This window comes from Somniosus microcephalus, chromosome 14 (assembly GCF_052327205.1).
Source record: "Somniosus microcephalus isolate GS21.2 chromosome 14, FLI_Smic_1.0, whole genome shotgun sequence".
In the NCBI taxonomy this organism is placed as follows: Eukaryota; Metazoa; Chordata; class Chondrichthyes; order Squaliformes; family Somniosidae; genus Somniosus; species Somniosus microcephalus.
In genome coordinates this window covers 77,960,793-77,981,619 of record NC_141000.1, presented here as the reverse complement: position 1 = coordinate 77,981,619, position 20,827 = coordinate 77,960,793, and the positions used below count along the sequence as shown (strand labels likewise).

The following is a 20,827-nucleotide window of genomic DNA, read 5'->3' as shown; positions in this document are numbered from 1 at the left end:
GAAATAGCAGAGAGCTATAAGTTTGGTACCAGAATCCAAAAACAAAGTGAAACCATCAGTGGGTACATTGTAGCTCTTAAGAACCTGTCTTTGCATTGTAACTTTGGCACATTTTTGGATCTTGCGTTGTGAGATAAGTTTGTGTGTGGGCTGGTGGATGAGCGCACACAATCCAAGTTACTGAACACTCCGAACCTAACGTATGACATAGCATGCAAAATTGCCTTATCTATGGAGATGCTGTCTAAGAATGCTAGGGAGCTCCGTCCAACTCAAGTAACTAGTGCAGCTGAGGTCTACAGTCACAAAGCCACCACCAAACCTAAAGCTGTGAGACCAAGTCAAAAGCATGTCGGTGAGAGCAGTTCTGTGAATTGTTATCGCTGCAATGGAAATCACTCACCACAGTCCTGCCAATACAGAAGTGTGAAGTGTTTTCACTGCCAGAAGCAAGGTCATATTTCAACAGCTTGCAGAGCTAGATCTAAAACAGAAAGTAAGAAACTTTCTAGTGGCAATGCAAAGCAGCGACAACTAAAAGAAGGAGTTCACAATATTGAAGTGAACACACCTGATGTTGAAGAACTAGGCATCTACAGTATCTATGCCATTAGCGGCAACGCTAGCAGTCATGAGAAAGACTTTTGTACAAAACTTTTGATCAACAAGCAATATATTGATATGTGTATTGACACGGTGACAGACTGCTCTGTCATGAGTAAGGACACATATGAGAGTAAGTTTAATCAAGTACCACTTACAAAGAGTTCTGTAGAGTTAAAAATCTACTCTGGAGAAATCCTAGAGACACGTGGACAAATGGAATGTTCAGTTCAACACAATGGCCAGTTAGTAAAGCTGCCTATCATTGTAGTGAGCTACAACAACAGGCTTGTGGGCAAAGTTAAAACTAGACTGGAAAAACATCTTCAGTGTAGATGCTTCAAAGAAGCAACTCGACACAATGCTGAACAAGTGCGAAAGCATGTTCACAGACAGTTATGAGAGCATCACTGGGTATGACGTGCATATCTGCATCAAGTCCAATGCGAAGCCTGTCTATTGTAAGTCAAGGCCGGTCCTCTATGTGTTGAAAAGTCAGGTGGAGGAAGAGCTAGTGAAGCTCAGAGAGAACGGAGTGCTAGTAAAAACTGACAAAAGTGAATGGGCTACCCCGATTGTGGTAGTGCCCAAAGCAGACAAGACTGTACGCTTGTGCGGTGACTACAAAGTTACCATCAACCAAGCAGTTGACAATGAGCAGTACCCGCTACCTGCATCACAAGATTTGTATGCAGGACTCTCTGGGTCAAAGGTTTTCCCCAATCTTGACCTATCGCACACTTACGCTCAGCTGAATGTTGCTAAAGAGATTCGACAGTATCTCGCCATCAACACACACAAGGGATTGTACTCATACACCAAGCTGCCGTATGCTGTAAAGTCCTCCCCCGAAAATCTTCCAGGCTACGATGGATAAGATTTTGCAAGGAGTTCCAAATTGCTTATGCAATCAAGACAATGTACTGATCGCAACAAGCAGCGAGGAAAAAAATCTAGAAGTGTTAGATTTAGTGCTTCAAAGGTTGAATTCCCACAATGTCACATTGAACAGGAGCAGAAGTGATTTTGTGCAGCCCGAGGGTGTGTACCTTGGTCTGAAGGTTGATGCAAATGGCCTGCAACTAGTGAAGGAAAAGGTTGATGCTGTCATCGATCCTCCAAAGCCACAGAACGTGTCTGAGTTAAGATCTTTCCTTGGAATGGTCCAGTACTACGTACATTTCTTACCTGGCTTAGCGACCATGTTAGCTCCATTGCACAAGCTCCTCAAGAAGGATGTCCAGTGGAAGTGGACGAAAGCGTATGACGTTTGTAAGAGAATTCTCTCTAGCAATGCTCTACTTGTGCACTATGACACAGAGCATAAGCTTAAGTTAGCGTGTGATGCTTCGAGCTACAGTGTGGGAGCTGTCATAAGCCATGTAAGAGATGACAGCCAAGAGAAACCAATCGCGTTCACATCGCGAACCCTCAAAAAGAACGAAAGAAACTATGCACAAATTGAAAAGGAAGCACTCGCCATCGTGTTTGGAATCAAGAAATTCCAAATGTCCTGATAACTGATCACAAACCAGTCCTAGCAATTGGGGCCCAAATTTGCCATCTCTGCAATGGCCACATCAAGAATGCAACGTTGGGCAGTATTGTTCTCACAAATATGACTACATGATTGAATATCGCACTTCAAAGCAAAATGCAATCACAGATGCCTTATCCAGGTTGCCACATGAGGACTTGTGTGTTGGGAGTGAAGGTGCGATTTTCATGTTAGGTGCAGTTGACAAAAACTTTCCCGTGAATGCAACTGAGATTGCAGATGCGACTCAAAAGGACTCAGTACTGAAAAGAGTGTATGAAAACACCTTGAATGGATGGACTGATCAGTGTCTGGACACAGAGTTGAAACCATTCCATAACCATCATATTGAATTGTCTTGTGAGCAAGGTTGTATCAAGTGGGGAAACAGAGTGGTGGTACCTAATTTAAGAAATAGAATTCTGGCCGAACTTCATACTGAACATCCATGGATCGTCAGTATGAAATCAATTGCAAAAAGCTTTGTTTACTGGCCTGGATTGGACAGTGAACTTGAATCACTTGTCAGCAAATGCAGCGTTTGCCAAGATTGCAGAAACAAACCATCCAAACCTTCACTACAACCCTGGTCATGGCCAAGTAGACCTTTTCAGAGAGTACATGTAGACTTCTGTGAGAAAGCAAATGATTATTTCCTGGTACTTGTAGATAGTCACTCAAAGTGGATTGAAGTGAAACACATGGGTTCAAATACTACAACTGAACATACCCTAGATGAGTTGAGGTCTATCTTTGTATGTCATGGCTTACCTGAAGAGCTTATTTCTGACAATGGCCCTCAGTTCCGTTCTGCTCTATTCCAAGAATTCATGAAATGGAATGGTATCAAACACACTCTCGTTCCACCATATCATCCAACTTCAAATGGAGCAGCTGAAAGGTCAGTCAGAATAGTGAAAGAAGCTCTCAAAAAGCAAGTGTTGCAGGGTTGTTCGGGACTCAGCATGAAGCAACGTTTGGCAAATTTCTTGCTGAAGTACAGAACTACTCCACACACTACAACTGGACATGCCCCAGCAGAACTCTTGATGAAGAGGAACTTGAGAACACGATTGAGTCTTGTTCAACCGAATTTGGCCTCATGAGTTGAACAGAAACAGTTGAGTCAGAAATGTTATTATGACACCAATCAGAAAGAACGCAGTTTCAAACAAAACGAGTGTGTTCATGTTCTCAGTCCCCCTGGAAAGTCGAGTTCACACAAGTGGGATGTAGGAACCATAGTAGAGGTTGGTGGAACCAAGAGATATTTGGTTGAGATTTGTGACAAAATTCAAAGTGTTCATGCAGATCAAATGATCTCTGCTAGAGATGAACCAAGACATGATTGTGAACCACTTGATCATGAACAAATACCACTTGATCATGAACAAATACATGAATTTAACTCAGTTCAGACTTCAGTAACTGAAGCACCAGGCTCAAACAAGTCTGAGATAGAAACAGGACCATCTTTGAGTTTGGAACCAAAACAAAACAGCCCGAAAATTGGTTCAACACCAAAGCCTTCTGTAAGGAGATCAGGAAGGCTCTGCAAACCTGTTATTAAACTGGATTTGTAGTTCATTTAAAAGAAAAAAGTTGAGAGTTTTTGTTATGAGGTACATGTAATGCTGGGCAAGATGGACTATAGTTTTGTTGTATTTGAGAGGGGAATACATACATTTTTTTAAAGGGGGAAAGCAGTGTAATGTATTATCACATGGTTTGGTATGAGCATGCTCAGTTCGCTCTGGTCTAATAAAGCAAGCACATGGACTAGCAACTCATTGTGTCTCTGTCCTTCATTTGTTCTACCCACATATATTACAGTATCGATGCCCCAAAGGGTTAAATAACCTGCTGACGCACGCTTCCTCAGCTGACACAGGAAACATGCCACTTGGGAGAGATGCCAGTGTGCTGCCATCACCCAGGAAACCATATCATGCTATGAATCAATGTCTTCAAGAGGGAAGGAGAGAAAAAAATAGAAACTTTAGGGGAAAAATAAATCAAGATTTATATATTGAAGACAGAGGTGGAATTGAGCAACAGGTCCCAGGTTGTTTGACCATTAGTCTGCACTGAATATATTGTTCTCAGCTCGGGCAGTGGGCAGGGCACTAAAATTAGCCTCAGTATCCCTGGTCCAAGGAGGGAGAAAATCCAATAAAATTGCTATCCAGCGATCCTGACCTAGAACGGTATTTGTGTTTGTGTGTGTGTGTACTTGTATGCGCGCTTGTTTTTGTGTGTGTTTGTGCATGTGTGTGTGTGTGTTTGTGTGTGTGCGTGTGTATGTGCGCTTGTTTTTGTGTGTGTGTGTGCTTGTTTTTGTGTGTGTTTGTGTGTGTGCGCTTGTTTTTGTGTGTGTGTGTGTGCGTGTGTATGCGCGCTTGTTTTTGTGTGTGTGTGCGTGTGTATGCGCGCTTGTTTTTGTGTGTGTGTGTGTGTGTATGCGCGCTTGTTTTTGTGTGTGTGTGTGTGTGTGTGTGTGTGTGTGCTTGTTTTTGTGTGTGTGTGTGCATGTGTATGCGCGCTTGTTTTTGTGTGTGTGTGTGTGTGTGTGTGTGTGTGTGTGTGTGTGTGTGTGTGTTTGTTTGTATGTGTTGTGAGAACTCGATCAGGTAGATCAGGCTCAGCAGTGATGTCCTCCAGCCTGCTCACACTCACTGTCTTAAGCGTACACACAGATTGGCCTGAAATTCAGACTTGACAACTTGAAAGTAGCTGATTCAGGTTCTTTACAGTGGTAACCAAGCTGAATTAAACCAACTGGAGGTAACGAATATCATGCAATTTGGAAACCGATTGCACTGGAAATGAAATCTCTCTAGTTGTAAATGGGTCTATAAACTGTGTGCAAATCTCAAGTGGTTCTTTAGTAGTGCTTTCGATCAAGGAAAGGGTTACTGTGAATGAACAGCTGATTGTTCGTGCTGTGCAGGAGTCCTACCCTTCATCAAGTTAATATTTGATTTTGAGTCTGATCCAACTCACATAAAGCTCGGAAAGGTCATTGTCTACAGGAGGTCAGGGTAGCATAGAGATCGAAGGTACAAACTAGGTATAATAAAATTCCCTCTTAACACACCTACTGATGAAACAATTAACTTCACCCTTGCAGATTTGGCCAATGGAAGCAGTGCACTATAAACCATATTTGGTTAATTTTTTTACCTCAAATCAGATCTTGTTGGCACCAGTTTATTCTGCTTCAGCACTAAATAATCAATAAAGGTGATTAGTATGGTGATAAGACAGGAATTACTATCAAATAAAAAAGTGCACAACTGTAGTTAGAGAGATCTTGCCAATTTTCTCCTCTGCTGAAGCTGTTGACGACTTACTGCATTATAATTCCTATACTATGTCAGCTGTGACTCAGTGGGTAGCACACTCGCCTCTGAATCAGAAGGTTGTGGGTTCATAGTCCCACTCCAGGGACTTGCGCACATAAAGCTAGGCTGACACTCCAGTGCAGCGCTGAGGGAGTGCTGCACGTCAGAGGTGCCGTCTTTCGGATGAGACGTTAAACCGAGGCCCCGTCTGCTCTCTCAGGTGGCCGTAAAAGATCCCATGGCACTATTTCGAAGAAGAGTAGGGGAGTTATCCCCGATGTCCTGGCCAATATTTCTCCCTCAACCAACATAACAAAAAAACAGATTATCTGGTCATTTTCACATTGCTGTTTGTGGGAGCTTGCTGTGCGCAAATTGGCTGCTGCGTTTCCCACATTACAACAGTGACTCCACTTCAAAAGTACTTAATTGGCTGTAAAGCGTTTTGAGACGTCTGGTGGTCGTGAAAGGCGCTATATAAATGCAAGTCTTTCTTTCTATGCACTCGGTCACCTCACCCAAATGGCCATTTTCATGTGGGAACCTTGACAATGAGTGTTAATAAGCTTTTCAGTCATGGTATACATCAAAACTGACCCTTGCCCTCTCCTCACCTAATGGCCACACACATGAACACTTCTGGCAGGTGATGGTTGTTATTTTAAACTTGTTTTAGAGTTCTTTATAATCCATGATTGAATGAAACGGAATAACTTTATTAAGATGTAAAACACGATTTTCAGCAGCAGTTCTGCCCAGTGCCATCTTTTCAGCCTGTGCAAAAGGGGAGAGGTTACTGAATTACAGACCCAGATGTACATCAGATATGACCAACGGTTTGCTACAAACTTTCTGTGGCCAGTGGGCACCATAGGATTGTTTCCGGACTCAAATTACACAATTGACATTTCAACGATTTTACTGACACGTGCTTTTGGTTTAGTCAGGGGGATACTCAAAGTTGTGCAGCTTCACCGACAACATCCTATCAGCCTGAACAAAAATAGACACTTGCGGAATTGTGTACCGAGGTGATCATGGAACATACTTTCTGCAGCTGGTGTGCACTGCACTACAGTAAATGTTCTCTGGACACCATAGGCTTAGGATCTCTCTTCGTTGTGCCTGGGGAACACTCAGTTCCCAGTTGCAGCAGAGAGGAAATGGTGCAGAGAGCTGCTGTATCATGTCTCCACTGCCACTATACTGCCTCAGGATTCCCAGTGGGTGGTATTGGACTTTAATCATTTTCAAAAGTAGGTGAAACTGATCATAAAACCATAGAGGCTCATAGCACAGAATGAGGCTACTTGAGCCACCAAATTTGGGACGACTCTTTGTTAGGACAAACCAAAATCAATCCTACTGTTTTGATTTCTCCACTTCTATCTTTCTCTAATTTAAATGTTTATCCAATCTTCACTTAAAATATGCAATGGTCTCTGCCTGAGTTATTGCCTCCAGTAAAGCATCCCATGCTCTTAGCAACTGTCTGCATAATGACATTTTTCCTAACCTCTCCTAGTGATGATTTTAAATTGATGACCACTCCCCATTGATTCCCAACCACAGAAAATATTCATTCTTTCAAAATGCTTCATAATTTTAAAAACTGCTATTAAATCTCATCTTAGCCTTCTCGGCTCCAGTGGAAATAGTTCCAGTGTTTCAAGATCTCCTCATGTCTGTAATTTCTTATCTCTGGTATCATCCTAGTGAACTTATGTTGTTCACTATAGCTATAATGCCCTATCCCTAATGGGGCACCCAAAACTGTTTGTATGCTACGGAATGCCCACTAAACTGCTGACCTCCCAACTGCCCTTTCTGGCCCCCATGCTAGTTGACATTGGAAATGATTCCCTCTCCTCAGGTACTGCCCTCCTCCTTTTCGAAATCACTATCATCACTCCCATCTGTAAAAAAAAATCCACCACCGACCCCCTCTGTCCTTGCAAACTCGCACCCCATCTCCAACCTTCCTTTCCTCTCCAAAGTCCTCGAACATATTGATGCCTCCCAAAATCTTTCCCGCAACTCCATGTTTGAATCTCTCCAATCAAGTTTCTGCCCCTGCCACAGCACTGAAACAGACTTAGTCACAAATTACATCCTCTGTGACTGTGACCGCTGCGTACTATCCCTACTCATCTTTCTCAACCTCCCTGCAGCCTTTCATACTGTTGATTACACCATCCTCCTCCAATGCCTCTTCTCTGTGGTCCAGCTCAGTGGCACTGCCCTAGCTTGATTTCACTCTTACTTATCTAATTGCAGCCAGAACATCTCCAGCAAAGGCTTTTCTTCCTGTCCCTGCACCATTTTCTCTGGGTCCTCCAAAGATCTACCCATGGACTCCAAAGATCTACCCATGGACCTCTTCCTCTTCATCATCTACGTGCTGCTCCTTGGCGACATCATCTGAAGATATGCGGTCAGTTTCCATATGTACGCTGACAATATGCAGCTCTACCTCTCCACCATGTTTCTTGAATGCTCCATTGTTTAACTTTACAATTGAGCCCATATCTTCTCCATTAAAAAGACTGCCCATTTCCATCTGTGTAACATTCCCCAGTTCTGTCCGTGCCTCAGCCCATCTGCGGCTGAATCACTCATCCATGCCTTTGTTACCTACTGACTTGACAATTCCAATGCTTTCCTGGCCAGCCTCCCATCCTCCATAAACTTCAGCTCATCCAAAACTCTGCTTCCTGTATCCTATCCCGCACCAAGTCTGCTCACCCAACACTCCTGTTCTCAGCTCCTGATTGCTCAATATGTTCAATTTAACATTCTTATCATCATGTTTAAATCCCTTCATGACCATACACCTCCTATCTCTGTAACATGCTCCAGCCCTACAACCTTCGAGAACAGCATTTTTCCCATTCTGGCCTCTTGTGCATCCCCTACTCCCTTTGCCTCACCATTAGCGTCTGTGCATTCAGCTAGCTATGCCCTTTGTTCTAGAATTCTCACCCTAAACCTCTCTAGCTCCCTCTCCTACTTTAAGTCCCTCCTTAAAACCCACTTCTTTAACCTAGCTTTTAGTCACCCCTTCTAATATCTCCTTCCTTGGCTCGACATTGATTTTTTTCTGATTACGCTTCTATGTAATGCCAGCTGTTTTTCTATGTTAAAGACATCGTATGAATGAAAGTTGTCATTCAATGAGTGAGTGAGTTTCATTGTGGGTACAAGATTAAGTGCAACTTGAGTGGCATATTTCAGCGTCAGCTACAAAGTTAGCCTTGGACCAATCTGGCCATGTGTATATGTGGCAGAGCTGAAAGGTTGTCTAAGTGCTTCCCATGAGCCTCTGGATGTTGCAGATGAAACCATGACCTCCCACACAGTTCAGACTTCTGTGCACGACTCTCCAAGAAGGAAACTCTACTTGGCAGCATTTCTTCTAGTAGCACTTCTAGCGGAGCATCTTTTAAAAAGGGCAGTGCGAGTCACGTATCTTCTTTATTCCATGATTTAGTTTTGGGAGGTGCAGTTTATTTTAACACAAGATGCTTTTCTTTAAATGAGAGCCGTAGCCCTTTAAGAAATGTTGCATCGCCAGTTATCCCATCCCATGCATTATAGTGCGCTCTGTACAACTGGGTCAATCAGTGCAGGAACTTAAAAAAATGATATCAATAAGTTTAGTTTTCAATATTTGATGAGGTCAACCTTTAAGAAAAAATGCAGTCCTATTTCATCTGCAATCCCATCCCATTGACATTACGCTGGAACCGAAAGTTACCCTTATGTATTGGTGTTCCAACACACTGCCACCATTCCAAATTCCAAGCTGCTATTTCTACTAAATTCCTAGGTTAAAGTATTCAGCTAATCTGAATTTGACCTGCAAACCACTTGAACCATGATCACCTAATGTATTGTGACTGGTCATGTGATTAACCTTATGATTGGGTCCATTAATACATTAAATTGTAAACTTCCAACTAATACTTCGATCCTGTTTTCACCTGTTCAGCAAGATTTCAGCTCTCTCAATTTTGTCTGCTTCTCCTTGTATTCATTTTACACTCTCATTCTACTTCTTGTACTTAGATAAAAATATTTATATCATTATTGTATATTTTGCTAGTAAACAGGAAGTTAAAGGGTACCTGAGTGTAATGTGTAGTGATACAGTGTGCTGGGCACACACCATAGTTCAATACAGTTCTGTAATCAGAAAGGTCAATAAGGCTTAGAAGCTTTAGGGTAAATTTTATGAGGCCCTGTGCTGTCAGCGGGGCCTTACAAGCAGCCAGCCCATTTGGATAATTATGGGGAGCACCCGTGATTTTCTATCCATTGATTTAAATGTACGGAAAATAGCAGACTGTGCTCCTGCAGTTTTCCAATATGCACCGGATGCGTGCAAAGCCCCACTGGCAGTGCGGGGATCGTGGAGGAGAATTCGCCCCTGTACGTCTACAGTAATTTTCATATCCTGTCCCATCGCTTTTGCGGTGTCAGCACAGGGTGAATTGGCACTGCCTGTGACGGGTGCCGCAACAGTGATAGTAGTTTGTGTTATGTTTTTGTTGTTTTGCTTCTTGAAAAATACCTGAGGGAGTGAAACCTGGCTCCCAGATGGTCTAGCAATGGGACCTGGTTCTTAAAGGTTTAGTTGTCATTTATGCAGGATTGCTGGCACTGTGGTGATTTATACACCTAAGCCCTAACAATGTGCAGGTATTTACGTACCTGTGTTAAGGGAGTATCTACCATGGTCTGCTGTTTAATCTCAGTGAATTATGAATTTCCATTTTAACTGCAGTAAAACTGCTGGTCTGCATTCAGAGAAAATAATTCCATCAAGAACTTTTTTTTTATATGCTCTCAGTTGCACAAAGGGTTATACACATGACTTGTTGGAAAATGTATGGTTCACTGGTTAGTTGTCCTCAGGGTGTGTTTGCGACATTGAAAGGCTGAAATAGTTTGGCAATCACCACTCCCTCAGTCCAAAAACCCAATTACTTTTAGTGCTAATCACATGTCAGCCCAATTCAGTATTAGCCCACCAACAGAGAGCCGCCATGTCACATTAGATTATGGCATGTTTATAGTAATTATGGTAATAAAAGGCTGTAATTATTAAACTGGAGATTTTATTATGCGATAGACATTGTATAAAGTTGCATATTCACTGCATGTCAAAGAAGTGTTTCCGTAGCAGGATAGAATTTCCACTATTTCTTGCATTCAGATTGGGGCAGTTCAGATGAGCATTGCGGACCCTTTCATTACCGAATGTCCTTAGCAGTGTTCAAACAGTGCTTGATTTTTTTATTCTGGAAATTTGCAATGGTTTCTTGCTGTGTAATAAAACTATACTGGAAAGGTAGATGTGAAAAATTAAAATGAGAGAATCTTACATTACCACAAAGCAATTCCAAATTCACAGCAATAGCCAATAAGAACTCAGATTGTGAGGTCTACATTAGCACCAGTGCAAACCATACCCCACTCAAGGGTAAGACACATATTGGTGTCAATTTTTAGATACAAGCACAGATACCTGACAACAAGTACCAGCAGCAAACACCACCTGAATTCTCCTCTGCCATGTAAATCCATCTCGCCCTGCCGCTTGCCAAATGTAATCAACAGAATTATAAATAAGAATAGTGCAATTTTTAAAATAGTTTCTGTAGGTGGACATCTCTAATGGTTCAGTTATTGAAACAAAATGGCAGCTGAAAATCTTCCGAAAGCATTTTGAGTAGTCATGTTAAAGGTTAACACTGGAAATTCTATTGAATATCACTTACTGGCATCACAGTGAAACATCACAGGTAAAGAGTCACAACTACCTATGGACATTTTAATATGAAAATCCGCAAATGAATGTTTACGTAACATTTTTCAGTGGAAAGTGCAGCCCACAAACTGATTTTAAATTATTATAGATCATCAAGACAATGGGCTGGATTTTGTCAATGGGGGCGTGTTGGGGGCGGGACTGCTGGTTTTCGGGTTTCAGCCCCGCCCCAAACTATGTCTGGCCAACCCACGCTATTTTCCCTTGATTGACCTTGTTAAGCCCGCCCTGCGGACTTAGCTGGCCAATTAAGGGAAAGCCGGTGACAGTGGACGTCAGCGTATGACATTTCATCTGTCGAAAATTTTTTGACAGATGAATTGTCAGCGTTTGACAGCTTTGAGAAGCTGTCAAACACTGACAATCTCTGTTCTAAGGTGAGCCCTTGCACAAAGACTTACCAAAACCTTTTTCCTCAGCAGAAAGCAGATGGCTGCTGCATCTGAGAATGTCATCTCTGCCTTTGAGATGTGGCACCTCCAGATCCCCAAGGGTTGAAGCCTGCAGAAAGAAGCAAAGGTAAGTAAACTTTTTCTCACACTTTACACTCACCTCTCATACTTACCTCTCCACACTTGCAACCATCACTCACCTCCACAGCGGAATTTTTGATCCCTCTCACCCCCGCAGTTCCACTGCTCGTCTTGCTAACCCTGGTGAAGTTCACAGCAGTCGGAAAGCCCGCACCTCCCGGGAAGATGGCACGGAGGCGGGTTGGTACCCGCTTCCAGTTTCTGCCATTTTCCTGGCAGTCCCGCCTCCATACCCGCCTCCCCAGGGCTGGGAAAATTTCCCCCAATATCTTTGTTAACAATAATTTATTCCTAATACTTTATTTAATCACTCTGGAGCACATTTTTTTTTACAAAATAGTAAAATATACCTTTACAATTCTTCAATATATATGCTACCTTGCTGTTTTAACAGAAGCTGGGGATTAAAATAGTCTGTAGCATTCAGCTGTACTGACAAAACAACTGGGTGTATTAAATAATTACTGTTCAAATTGATTCACATTTTGGGAGGCAACTAGTGGGGTCAACAGGTTGTAGTTTATTTTTTTTACCATAGACAGAAAATAGCTCTGGTCACTACCAATCTGTTTTACACTCCTAGCAGTAGGGAATAAATTAAGTATGCATATTTTTTGTGAGGCAGTATTTGGGGCAGTCTACCCCTGAAATGTAGAATACTTCTGATAGTATTTCACGCTTTCCACCATCATAAATCTTGGCATCAACTGCAGTGCATCACAAAAAATGTGCTTTTCTTGATAAAGCCTGCAACATTGATACGAGCAGCATCTAAAAAATTCCCAATGATTTTGTGGGTCTGGTCCCATAGGTGCCAACGTAAACAAACCATTGAGGGAGCAGAAATGAAATGTCCGATCTTTGTTCGCCTCTCTGTCTGCCCACCTATATCCTGATCCTTCAACCTCTCCCAGCCAGCCTGACTCCAGGGATCAGCATAGGTGGGAAGCAGCAACTGTTAACCCATATTAATATTGGGAGTGCAATGCATCCCCAGCCTATGATAATTGCATTTGCCTCACTTGGAGATAGGCAGATGAGTTACCAGAACTTAACAACCTGTTCGCCTCATTTGCTAGTTAAATTGATGGGCTCAAATTTCCTGCACACTCGAGAGTCACTCAATCCGACACTGTGGCTTCCTACCTAACTGCCTGCCACAGTCCTGAAATTCCGCCTCTTCCCAAATGCCTTATTCCCAATTAACTGCCTATCCCTTCATCCTGATGCTATTCCCTCTCCATGCCAGCATAAGTGCCAAAGCACTTCCTCTCCCCACTCATCCAGTTAAGTCTCCATGCTCTGCCTTTTTCTGCCAGCCTGAAACCCAATGCACTCCCTTTCCCTGCTTGCCTACTTGTAGAGGAGGTGACCATCTTGTATAATGCCCAGCTGGTTTAAAAATTGACATCATCTTTTCATGAGCACTTTAGACAGGCTCCTGTCTAAAATTGAAGTTACAAATGGTTAAGGTGCCAATGAGTCGAGGGATTTGCTGAATGTAACAGCAGCTGGTTTCTGTGCCAGCTGGTAACTTCTTCCATGGTCAGGCAATTGGAAGAGGCAGGTGGGAAGGCACAGCATCGGGAATTAGGAGGGTAAATGAGAGGGAAGTGCTTTGGCATTACTTGCTCAACACACAGTGGGCCCATAGTGGGAATTTGCTGGACAACAGGCTGCCTTTCAGCATTTGTAGTTAAATTGGCAAATTCAAATTTCCTGCATCCTCCTGAAGCCACAGTGTCGGATTGAGTGACTCTCGAGTGTGCAGGAAATTTGAGCCCATCAATTTAACTAGCAAATGAGGCGAACAGGTTGCTAAGTTCTGGTAACTCATCTGCCTATCTCCAAGTGAGGCAAATGCAATTATCATAGACTGGGGATGCATTGCACTCCCAATATTAATATGGGTTAACAGTTGCTGCTTCCCACCTATGCTGATCCCTGGAAGAGATTCTGCATCCAAAAACAACTGAAGCCTTGACTTTAACTGTATCATTCTGCTGCCTATTTTGGGCATTTGTATACTGCTAGGACATTACATCAATAAGTCATACAACCAGTAGCCTGATCCTGTCCAACTTTACAAGTGGTTCACAACATGATTTTATCAATAGTCTGCAAGTACGTCATCAGAATGCGAACAAACTTGTTTTTCAGCAAAAATATCAGCTAACCTGGCTAAATACCTCAGAGCTGCCTTTTTTATTTCTTGTCTCTTTTGCATTATCTTGCTACTGTTATGCTGCAGGTGCAGGTTTGAGACTGGCGCCTGCCTTAGAGCGGTGTGAAAGCAGAATTCCCTACCTGTTTACTTAAATGCATGTGCAGTAATCTGGAAGCTGAATGTCAGTAAAATTTAAAGTGTTACTGAAGAGCTGCAGATCATAGCAGCTCTACACTATAATTAACAAATTAAAGGTGGCCCCAGGACTGCTGGGAACTTCTTCAAGTTTAATCTTAAAAAGTTGGTACGCTTTATACTGAGAAATGACAAGCTTTGATACCCCCTGAATACTTGCTACAAAAATACCCGTCTATCAGTCAGATTGAGTTCATAACCTCCGAGGCTGTTCTCAAATACTGTCGTAAGCTATTAGGTTGCTTCCAAAGTTTATAAATTCTGCAGTTATTCAAATATCCGTACTCACTCCGACTGCTCGAACAGTGCCCATAAATGTTACCACAGCTGTGAATTTTTTTTGACACTGGCTCTATCCAGGCGCCAAGGGGACATCACCAACATTAGTCAGTACGCAGTACATACTTACCTTCCTTCTTCTTAGGCAGTCCCTCGGAGCTGAGGATGACTTACTTCCACATTAAAAATGAGCTCGCAGGTGACTGATTAGTCCAATGCGGGACCTACAATCTCTGTCACAGGTGGGGCAGACAGTGGTTGAAGGGGCGGGTGGGTGGGGTGCTTGGGTTGGCGTGCGCTCCTTGCGCTGCTTGCGCTTGGCTTCCACTTGCTCCCGGCGAAGAGACTCGAGGTGTTCGGCGCCTTCCCGGATGCTTCTCCTCCACTTTTTGCAGTCTTGGGCCAGGGATTCCCAGGTGTCGGTGGGATGTTGCACTTTTTCAAGGAGACTTTGAGGGTGTCCTTGAAGCGTTTCCTCTGCCCACCTAGGGCTCTCTTGCCGTGCCGGAGCTGCGAGTAGAGCGCTTGTTTTGGGAGTCTCGTATCAGGCATGCGGACAATGTGACCCGTCCATCGGAGCTGATTGAGCATGGTCAGAGCTTCAATGCTGGGGATGTTGGCCTGAGCAAGAACACTGACATTGGTGCGCCTATCCTGCCAATGGATTTGCAGGATCTTGCGGAGGCAGCATTGGTGGTACCTCTCCAGTGCTTTGAGGTGCCTGCTGTACATGGTCCACGTCTCTGAGGCCTACAGCAGGGCAGGTATCACTGCTGCCCTGTAGACCATGAGCTTAGTGCCGGGTTTGAGGTCCTGGTCTTCAAACACTCTCTTCCTCAGGCGACCGAAGGCTGCACTGGCACACTGAAGGCGGTGTTGGACTTCGTCGCCGACGTCTGCCCTTGTTGACAGTAGGCTCCTGAGGTATGGAAAGTGGTCCATGTTGTCCAAGGCCTTGTCGTAGATTTTGATAATCGGGGGGCAGCACTGTGTGGCGGGGGCAGGTTGGTAGAGGACCTTTGTCTTACGGACGTTTAGTGTAAGGCCCATGCTCTCATATGCTTCGGTGAAGGTGTTTACGATGGTTTGGAGTTCGGCCTCCGAGTGAGCGCAGACGCAAGCATCGTCTACATACTGTAATTCGACGACAGAGGATGGGACGACCTTGGATCTGGACTGGAGGTGACGGAGGTTGAACAATTTCCCGTTTGTTCTGTAAATTAGCTCCACTCCAGTGGGGAGCTTACTGAGGGTGAGATGGAGCATTGCAGCAAGGAAGATTGAGAAGAGCGTTGGTGCGAAGTCAGAGCCTTGCTTGACCCCGGTTCATACATGAATTGGGTCTGTGGTGGAACCGTTGGTCAGGATCATGTCTTGCATGTCGTCGTGAAGCAGGCAGAGGATAGTGACGAACTTTTGAGGGCAGCCGAATTTGAGGAGGACACTCCATAATCCCTCATGGTTGACAGTGTCGAAGGCCTTTGTGAGATCAAAGAAGGCCATGTACAGTGGTTGGTGCTGTTCCCTGCATTTCTCTTGTAATTGACATGCGGTGAAGATCATGTCCATTGTGCCCCTTAGTGGGCGGAATCCGCATTGTGACTCTGGGAGGAGCTCTTCGGCCACTGGGAGAAGGCGATTGAGGAGGATTCTTGCGATGACTTTCTCTGTGGCAGATAGCAGGGAAACTCCTCTGTAATTACCGCAATTGGACTTGTCACCTTTCTTGAAGATGGTCACAATTACGGCGTCTCTGAGATCCCCTGGCATGTTCTCCTCCTTCCAGATAAGAGAAATGAGTTCATGAATTCGCGCCAGTAGTGCTTCTCCGCTATGCTTTAGTACCTCGGCGGGGATTCCGTCTGCTCCTGAGGCCTTGTTGTTCTTCAGTTGTCGGATGGCCTTTTCAACCTCATGCCGGGCTGGGGTTGTGCTGAGATGGTGGCGGGTAGCATGCTGTGGGATGGAGTTGAGGACACTCATGTCGAAGACAGAGTCGTGGTTAAGGAGATCTTCAAAATGCTCCTTCCAGCAGGCACTGACTGCTTCCCTGTCCTTGATGAGCACCTCTCCATTCTTGGCTTGCAGAGGGGAAGGGCCTTGGGTGCTTGGGCCGTAGATGGTCTTGACTGCGCTAAAGAATCCATGTACTTCGTGTTTGTCAGCTAGCTGCTGGATCTCCTGCGCTTTCTCCACCCACCATCTGTTCTTTAGGTCGCGAGTTTTTTGTTGGACCTCGGCCTTCAGGCTTCTGTAGAGCTGCTTTTTTGCTCTTGAGTTCTGTTGCTGTTTCCAGATCAGAAATGCCTTGCGCTTGCAGCTTATTAGCTCCTGGATCTCCTGGTCATTCTTGTCGAACCAGTCTTGGTGTTTCCTGGTTGAGTGACTGAGCGTCTCTTCACATGTGCTGATTATGGAGGCCTTGAGTGCAGACCAGACGCTGTGAGCACTCTGTGTCTCTGCATCACTGGGAGTCATCAGGTTGTTTGTGAGGCGCAGGCTGAATAGGGCTTTCTTAGCGCGGTCTTTGAGTGCTCCAGCGTTAATTTTCCTGCGGCATTTTTCCTGTTGCCGCCGCTGTTTTGGGGCTACATTGATGGAGATGACAGAGCGGATTAGGCGGTGGTCTGTCCAGCAGTCATCAGCTCCTGTCATGGCGCGGGTGACGCGGATGTCCTTGCGGTCCCTCGCTCAGACGATGACGTAGTCCAGCAGATGCCAGTGCTTGGGACGAGGGTGCTGCCATGAAGCCTTGTACTTGTCTCTCTGATGGAACAAGGTGTTGGTTATGACGAGGCCATGTTCTAAGCATTTCGACAGGAGGAGGGTACCATTGGAGTTGGCTTTCCCTACCCCCTCTCTGCCGATCACACCTCTCCAGTGGTCTGTGTCCTTTCCAACTCTGGCGTTGAAGTCGCCAAGGAGGATCAGCTTGTCGCCCATTGGGACTCGGGACAGGGATTGTTCGAGGCTGGAGTAGAATTCCTCTTTGGTCTCGTCTGTGTCTTCCAGTGTTGGGGCGTACGCACTGATGACCGTAGCGCACTGGTTTCGGGCTAGGGTGAGTCGAAGAGTCATGAGGCGCTCATTTATACCACTAGAGGAGTCTCTGAGACACGCGACCAGTTCATTTTTTATGGCGAAGCCTACCCCATGGAGGCGGCGTTCTTCTTCGGGTTTGCCTTTCCAGAAGAAGGTGTAACCACCGCCTTGCTCCTTGAGCTGGCCTTCCCCTGCCCGCCGGGTCTCACTTAGGGCGGCGATGTCAATGTCGAAGCGTCTGAGCTCCCGGGCAATGATAGCAGTACGGCGTTCCGGTCTGTCACTGTTGGGGTTGTCCATGAGGGTCCTGACATTCCAGGTCCCGAACTTCATTTTAAAGGGTGGAAGATGCCTGTGCGTGAATTCTTTTAACGTGGGGTGGCCGTTGCACACCAGCTACCACACGGGCTTGACAGAGCAAGGTCTTGGTCCAATGGCAAGGGGATCCAAGACGATTGGAGACCAGGCTCTGCGACAACGGCCTAGCTCACACACACAAACAAACTGCTACTGTCCTCCTCCCTCCTTCCCACAGGTCCTCTCTGCTTGGGTTTCGTAGGATGCATTGTGGTCCTTCCGACCTCACTGTTGGCCCATGCCGCACCTTCCCTGGTCCACGCTGCGCCACTCCTGGGTCTTGACCTCGCTGCTGGGCTTGTCCTCACTCCTGCGTCCCGGCCTCGGGTCAGGTAACTAATACATCAGTTTATCAATCCCGAGATTGTTTTCCAACCCACCAAAACAATAAAATCTACAAGCGAGGAGCGGTAGTGGCAAAAGGGAAAGGAGGGGAGTAGCAATAATGATTAGAGATACAATTAGAAAGAAATAACTTGAATTTATATTGCGCCTGTCACAACCTCAAGCTGTTTCAAAGCACTTTATAACCAATGAAGTACTTTTGCAGTGTAACCACTGTTGTAATGTAGGAAATGTGGCAGCCAATTTGCGCACAGCAAGATCCCACAAACAGCAATACGATAATGAGCAGATAGTCTGTTTTAGTGATGTTGTTTGAGGGGTAAATATTGGCCAGCTCACCGGGAGAACTCCCCAGCTCTTCTTCAAAAAGTTTACATCCACCTGAGAGGGAAGACGGGGCCACGGTTTCTTATCTCAACCAAAAGACAGCACACCTGACAGTGCTGCTCTCCCTCAATACTGTATTGGAGAGTCAGCCTAGATTAGGTGCTCAAGTCTCTGGAGTGGAACTTGAACCCACAAGCTTCTGACTCAGAGGTGAGAGTGTTATCACTGAGCAAAGGTTACCACGCACTGACAATTACTGGTATCAGTAGAAAGAAGCGATTTCAGTAAGGGTGATCGGGCAGTGGAAACAGTATGGGTAGAGTTGAGGAACAGCAAAGGATGCAAGACTATGACAGGAGTTGTCCTGGTAGTAGGGATGCAGTGGGGGAATGTCTAAATTCGTAGATCAGGGAAGCATGTAGCAAAATCAATTTGGTTATAATTTGTATTTTCACATAGACTGGGAGAGGCAGAACACTTCAAGTAGTAAAGGCAATGAATTTTTACAATGTATTCAGGACAGTTTTCTAGAACAATATGTTTTTGAACCGACAAGGGAACAGTCCCTGCTGGATTTAGTGATGAGTAATTGACAATCTGACATTAAGGAACATCCTGCAAATAGTAACCATAATATTAGGAATGAGAGGGAGAAGGGAGAGTCACAAACCAAAGTTTTAAATTTAAGTAAGGCAAAGAGATGAGAAATGAATTGACTGCAGTAAACTGAGCTGAACTGTTAAGCTCAGGAAAATCAGCCCAAATACAATAAGTATCTGGCAGTGTTACTGCTGGGTGCAGGGCACTTTATTTATCGAGTTAAACACTGTCTCTTAGTCTCTGAAATTCCTGGGGATCCACTCCTCTGGTGCAACTACAATTAAGTGGAACCCACACCCACCCTAGCATAGGCCGCAGATGTATGTGGGGCTGGGCAGAAAACCTGGCCATGCGCCACCTTACTGGAAACTGGCACAATAGAATCTTGGCAGAAACGAGTTCTGTCACATTTTCTAGCCCCTGACCCAGAGATTTTCCAGGATTCCTCCTTGGCTTTGATTGGAATTTTGGGACCCCTGTTTTCTGTTCTACCATTTTCTAGTGAGGGCCATGGTGGCATCTTCCATCCATGCCCTACATCAAGGGGGCATATCTGGGGCAGTTTTGCTGCTATCCCAGGAATTCCACCCTTTGAGTCCTCCATAGTCCTTATTGGGCCTGAGAGCTGGTGAATCCTGCTGAGGCCTGTAAAAAAAGACCCAGACCCTTACTAGGGAAAGGGAATCAATCCTAGAAGGGATCAATGACCTTTTCAATGAGGCCTGTTTGCTCCACTGGAAGCAGAAGAACAGAAGAGGACATTTTCCTTCAGGGTTTCCTCTCTGCCAGCTGTTTGAGGCAATGCAGATGGCTCTATCTTTGGGATTTGCAATGAGGTCTTGGGCCTGGGGCTCGGGTGGGTGGAAGTACTGCTCTGTGTAAGTGGAGCGGACCCCCAGGAATTACGAGCCCTACAGGTATTTAACTAGCTTCCTGCTGGGAACCGAATCCAGTTCAAAAGGTGGACAATCACAAGGCCATAGAGTAGAGCTGAGTGCTAAACTTGTGTACATCAGAAAGTCCTTCCAACTTACTCACTGTGTGTAATCTAGCTCGCTCTGTTTGTAAAAGATTCAATTAAACTTTCTTAGGCTCTGGGACCAATCCTGATCAGCGTGTTTGTTCTATTGTGGTCACTCACCTGAACTATTTAGAAATATTGCATGCCTCTTGACCAATCAATGTAACACTACAGCCACAGAAGTCAAACTTCTGCATCGAACATTCTGAACTGCATCGAACATTCTGAACTAGAAAACAACAGTTCATTTGGCATGTACCAGCCTGTCATAACCTCATGTGCTTACAGTACTAACAAACTGTGTTCCTATATTGTCTATACATTTGAGGTTCTTGGCAAAGTATGCATTCTGCCAGGGAATATATTAGTTGAGGTTCATTCAAATGTTAGTGAATGGCTGTGCACTCAGTGGGTACTGGGATAGCGAATGAATAACAACTCAAAATTGGCTTCCAGGAGTGAAAAGAATGTGAATCCTTCTCTTTTCAGTGCAGTTCCTTACTGACTGGGCCAGTGGCTGTCACTAGACGATGCATTGCAAGCTTCTACCTGACTATAATTATTGGGTGTGTGATCAAGGATCTCTTAACTGCCAAGGTATTTTTAGGGCTTTATTTTTCTCTTTTATGAAATAAAGTCTGTAA

At 44.7% G+C, this 20,827-nt stretch overlaps 1 protein-coding gene across 6 annotated transcripts in view; it reads right to left on the bottom strand.

Annotated features, from left to right (window-relative positions):
- The window catches only part of LOC147107592 (uncharacterized), a 107,524-nt gene that overhangs the window by 34,812 nt on the left and 51,885 nt on the right, over positions 1-20,827 (bottom strand). For all 6 annotated transcript variants that reach the window (XR_015080838.1, XR_015080837.1, XM_086006752.1 and 3 more), the window contains one exon: positions 11,719-11,818. Coding sequence is in view for 4 of the 6 variants with exons in the window: in XM_086006752.1 (XP_085862878.1) it covers positions 11,719-11,818 (100 nt within the window). In the remaining 2 variants the exon portion in view is untranslated. The remainder of the gene's footprint in view (positions 1-11,718; positions 11,819-20,827) is intronic.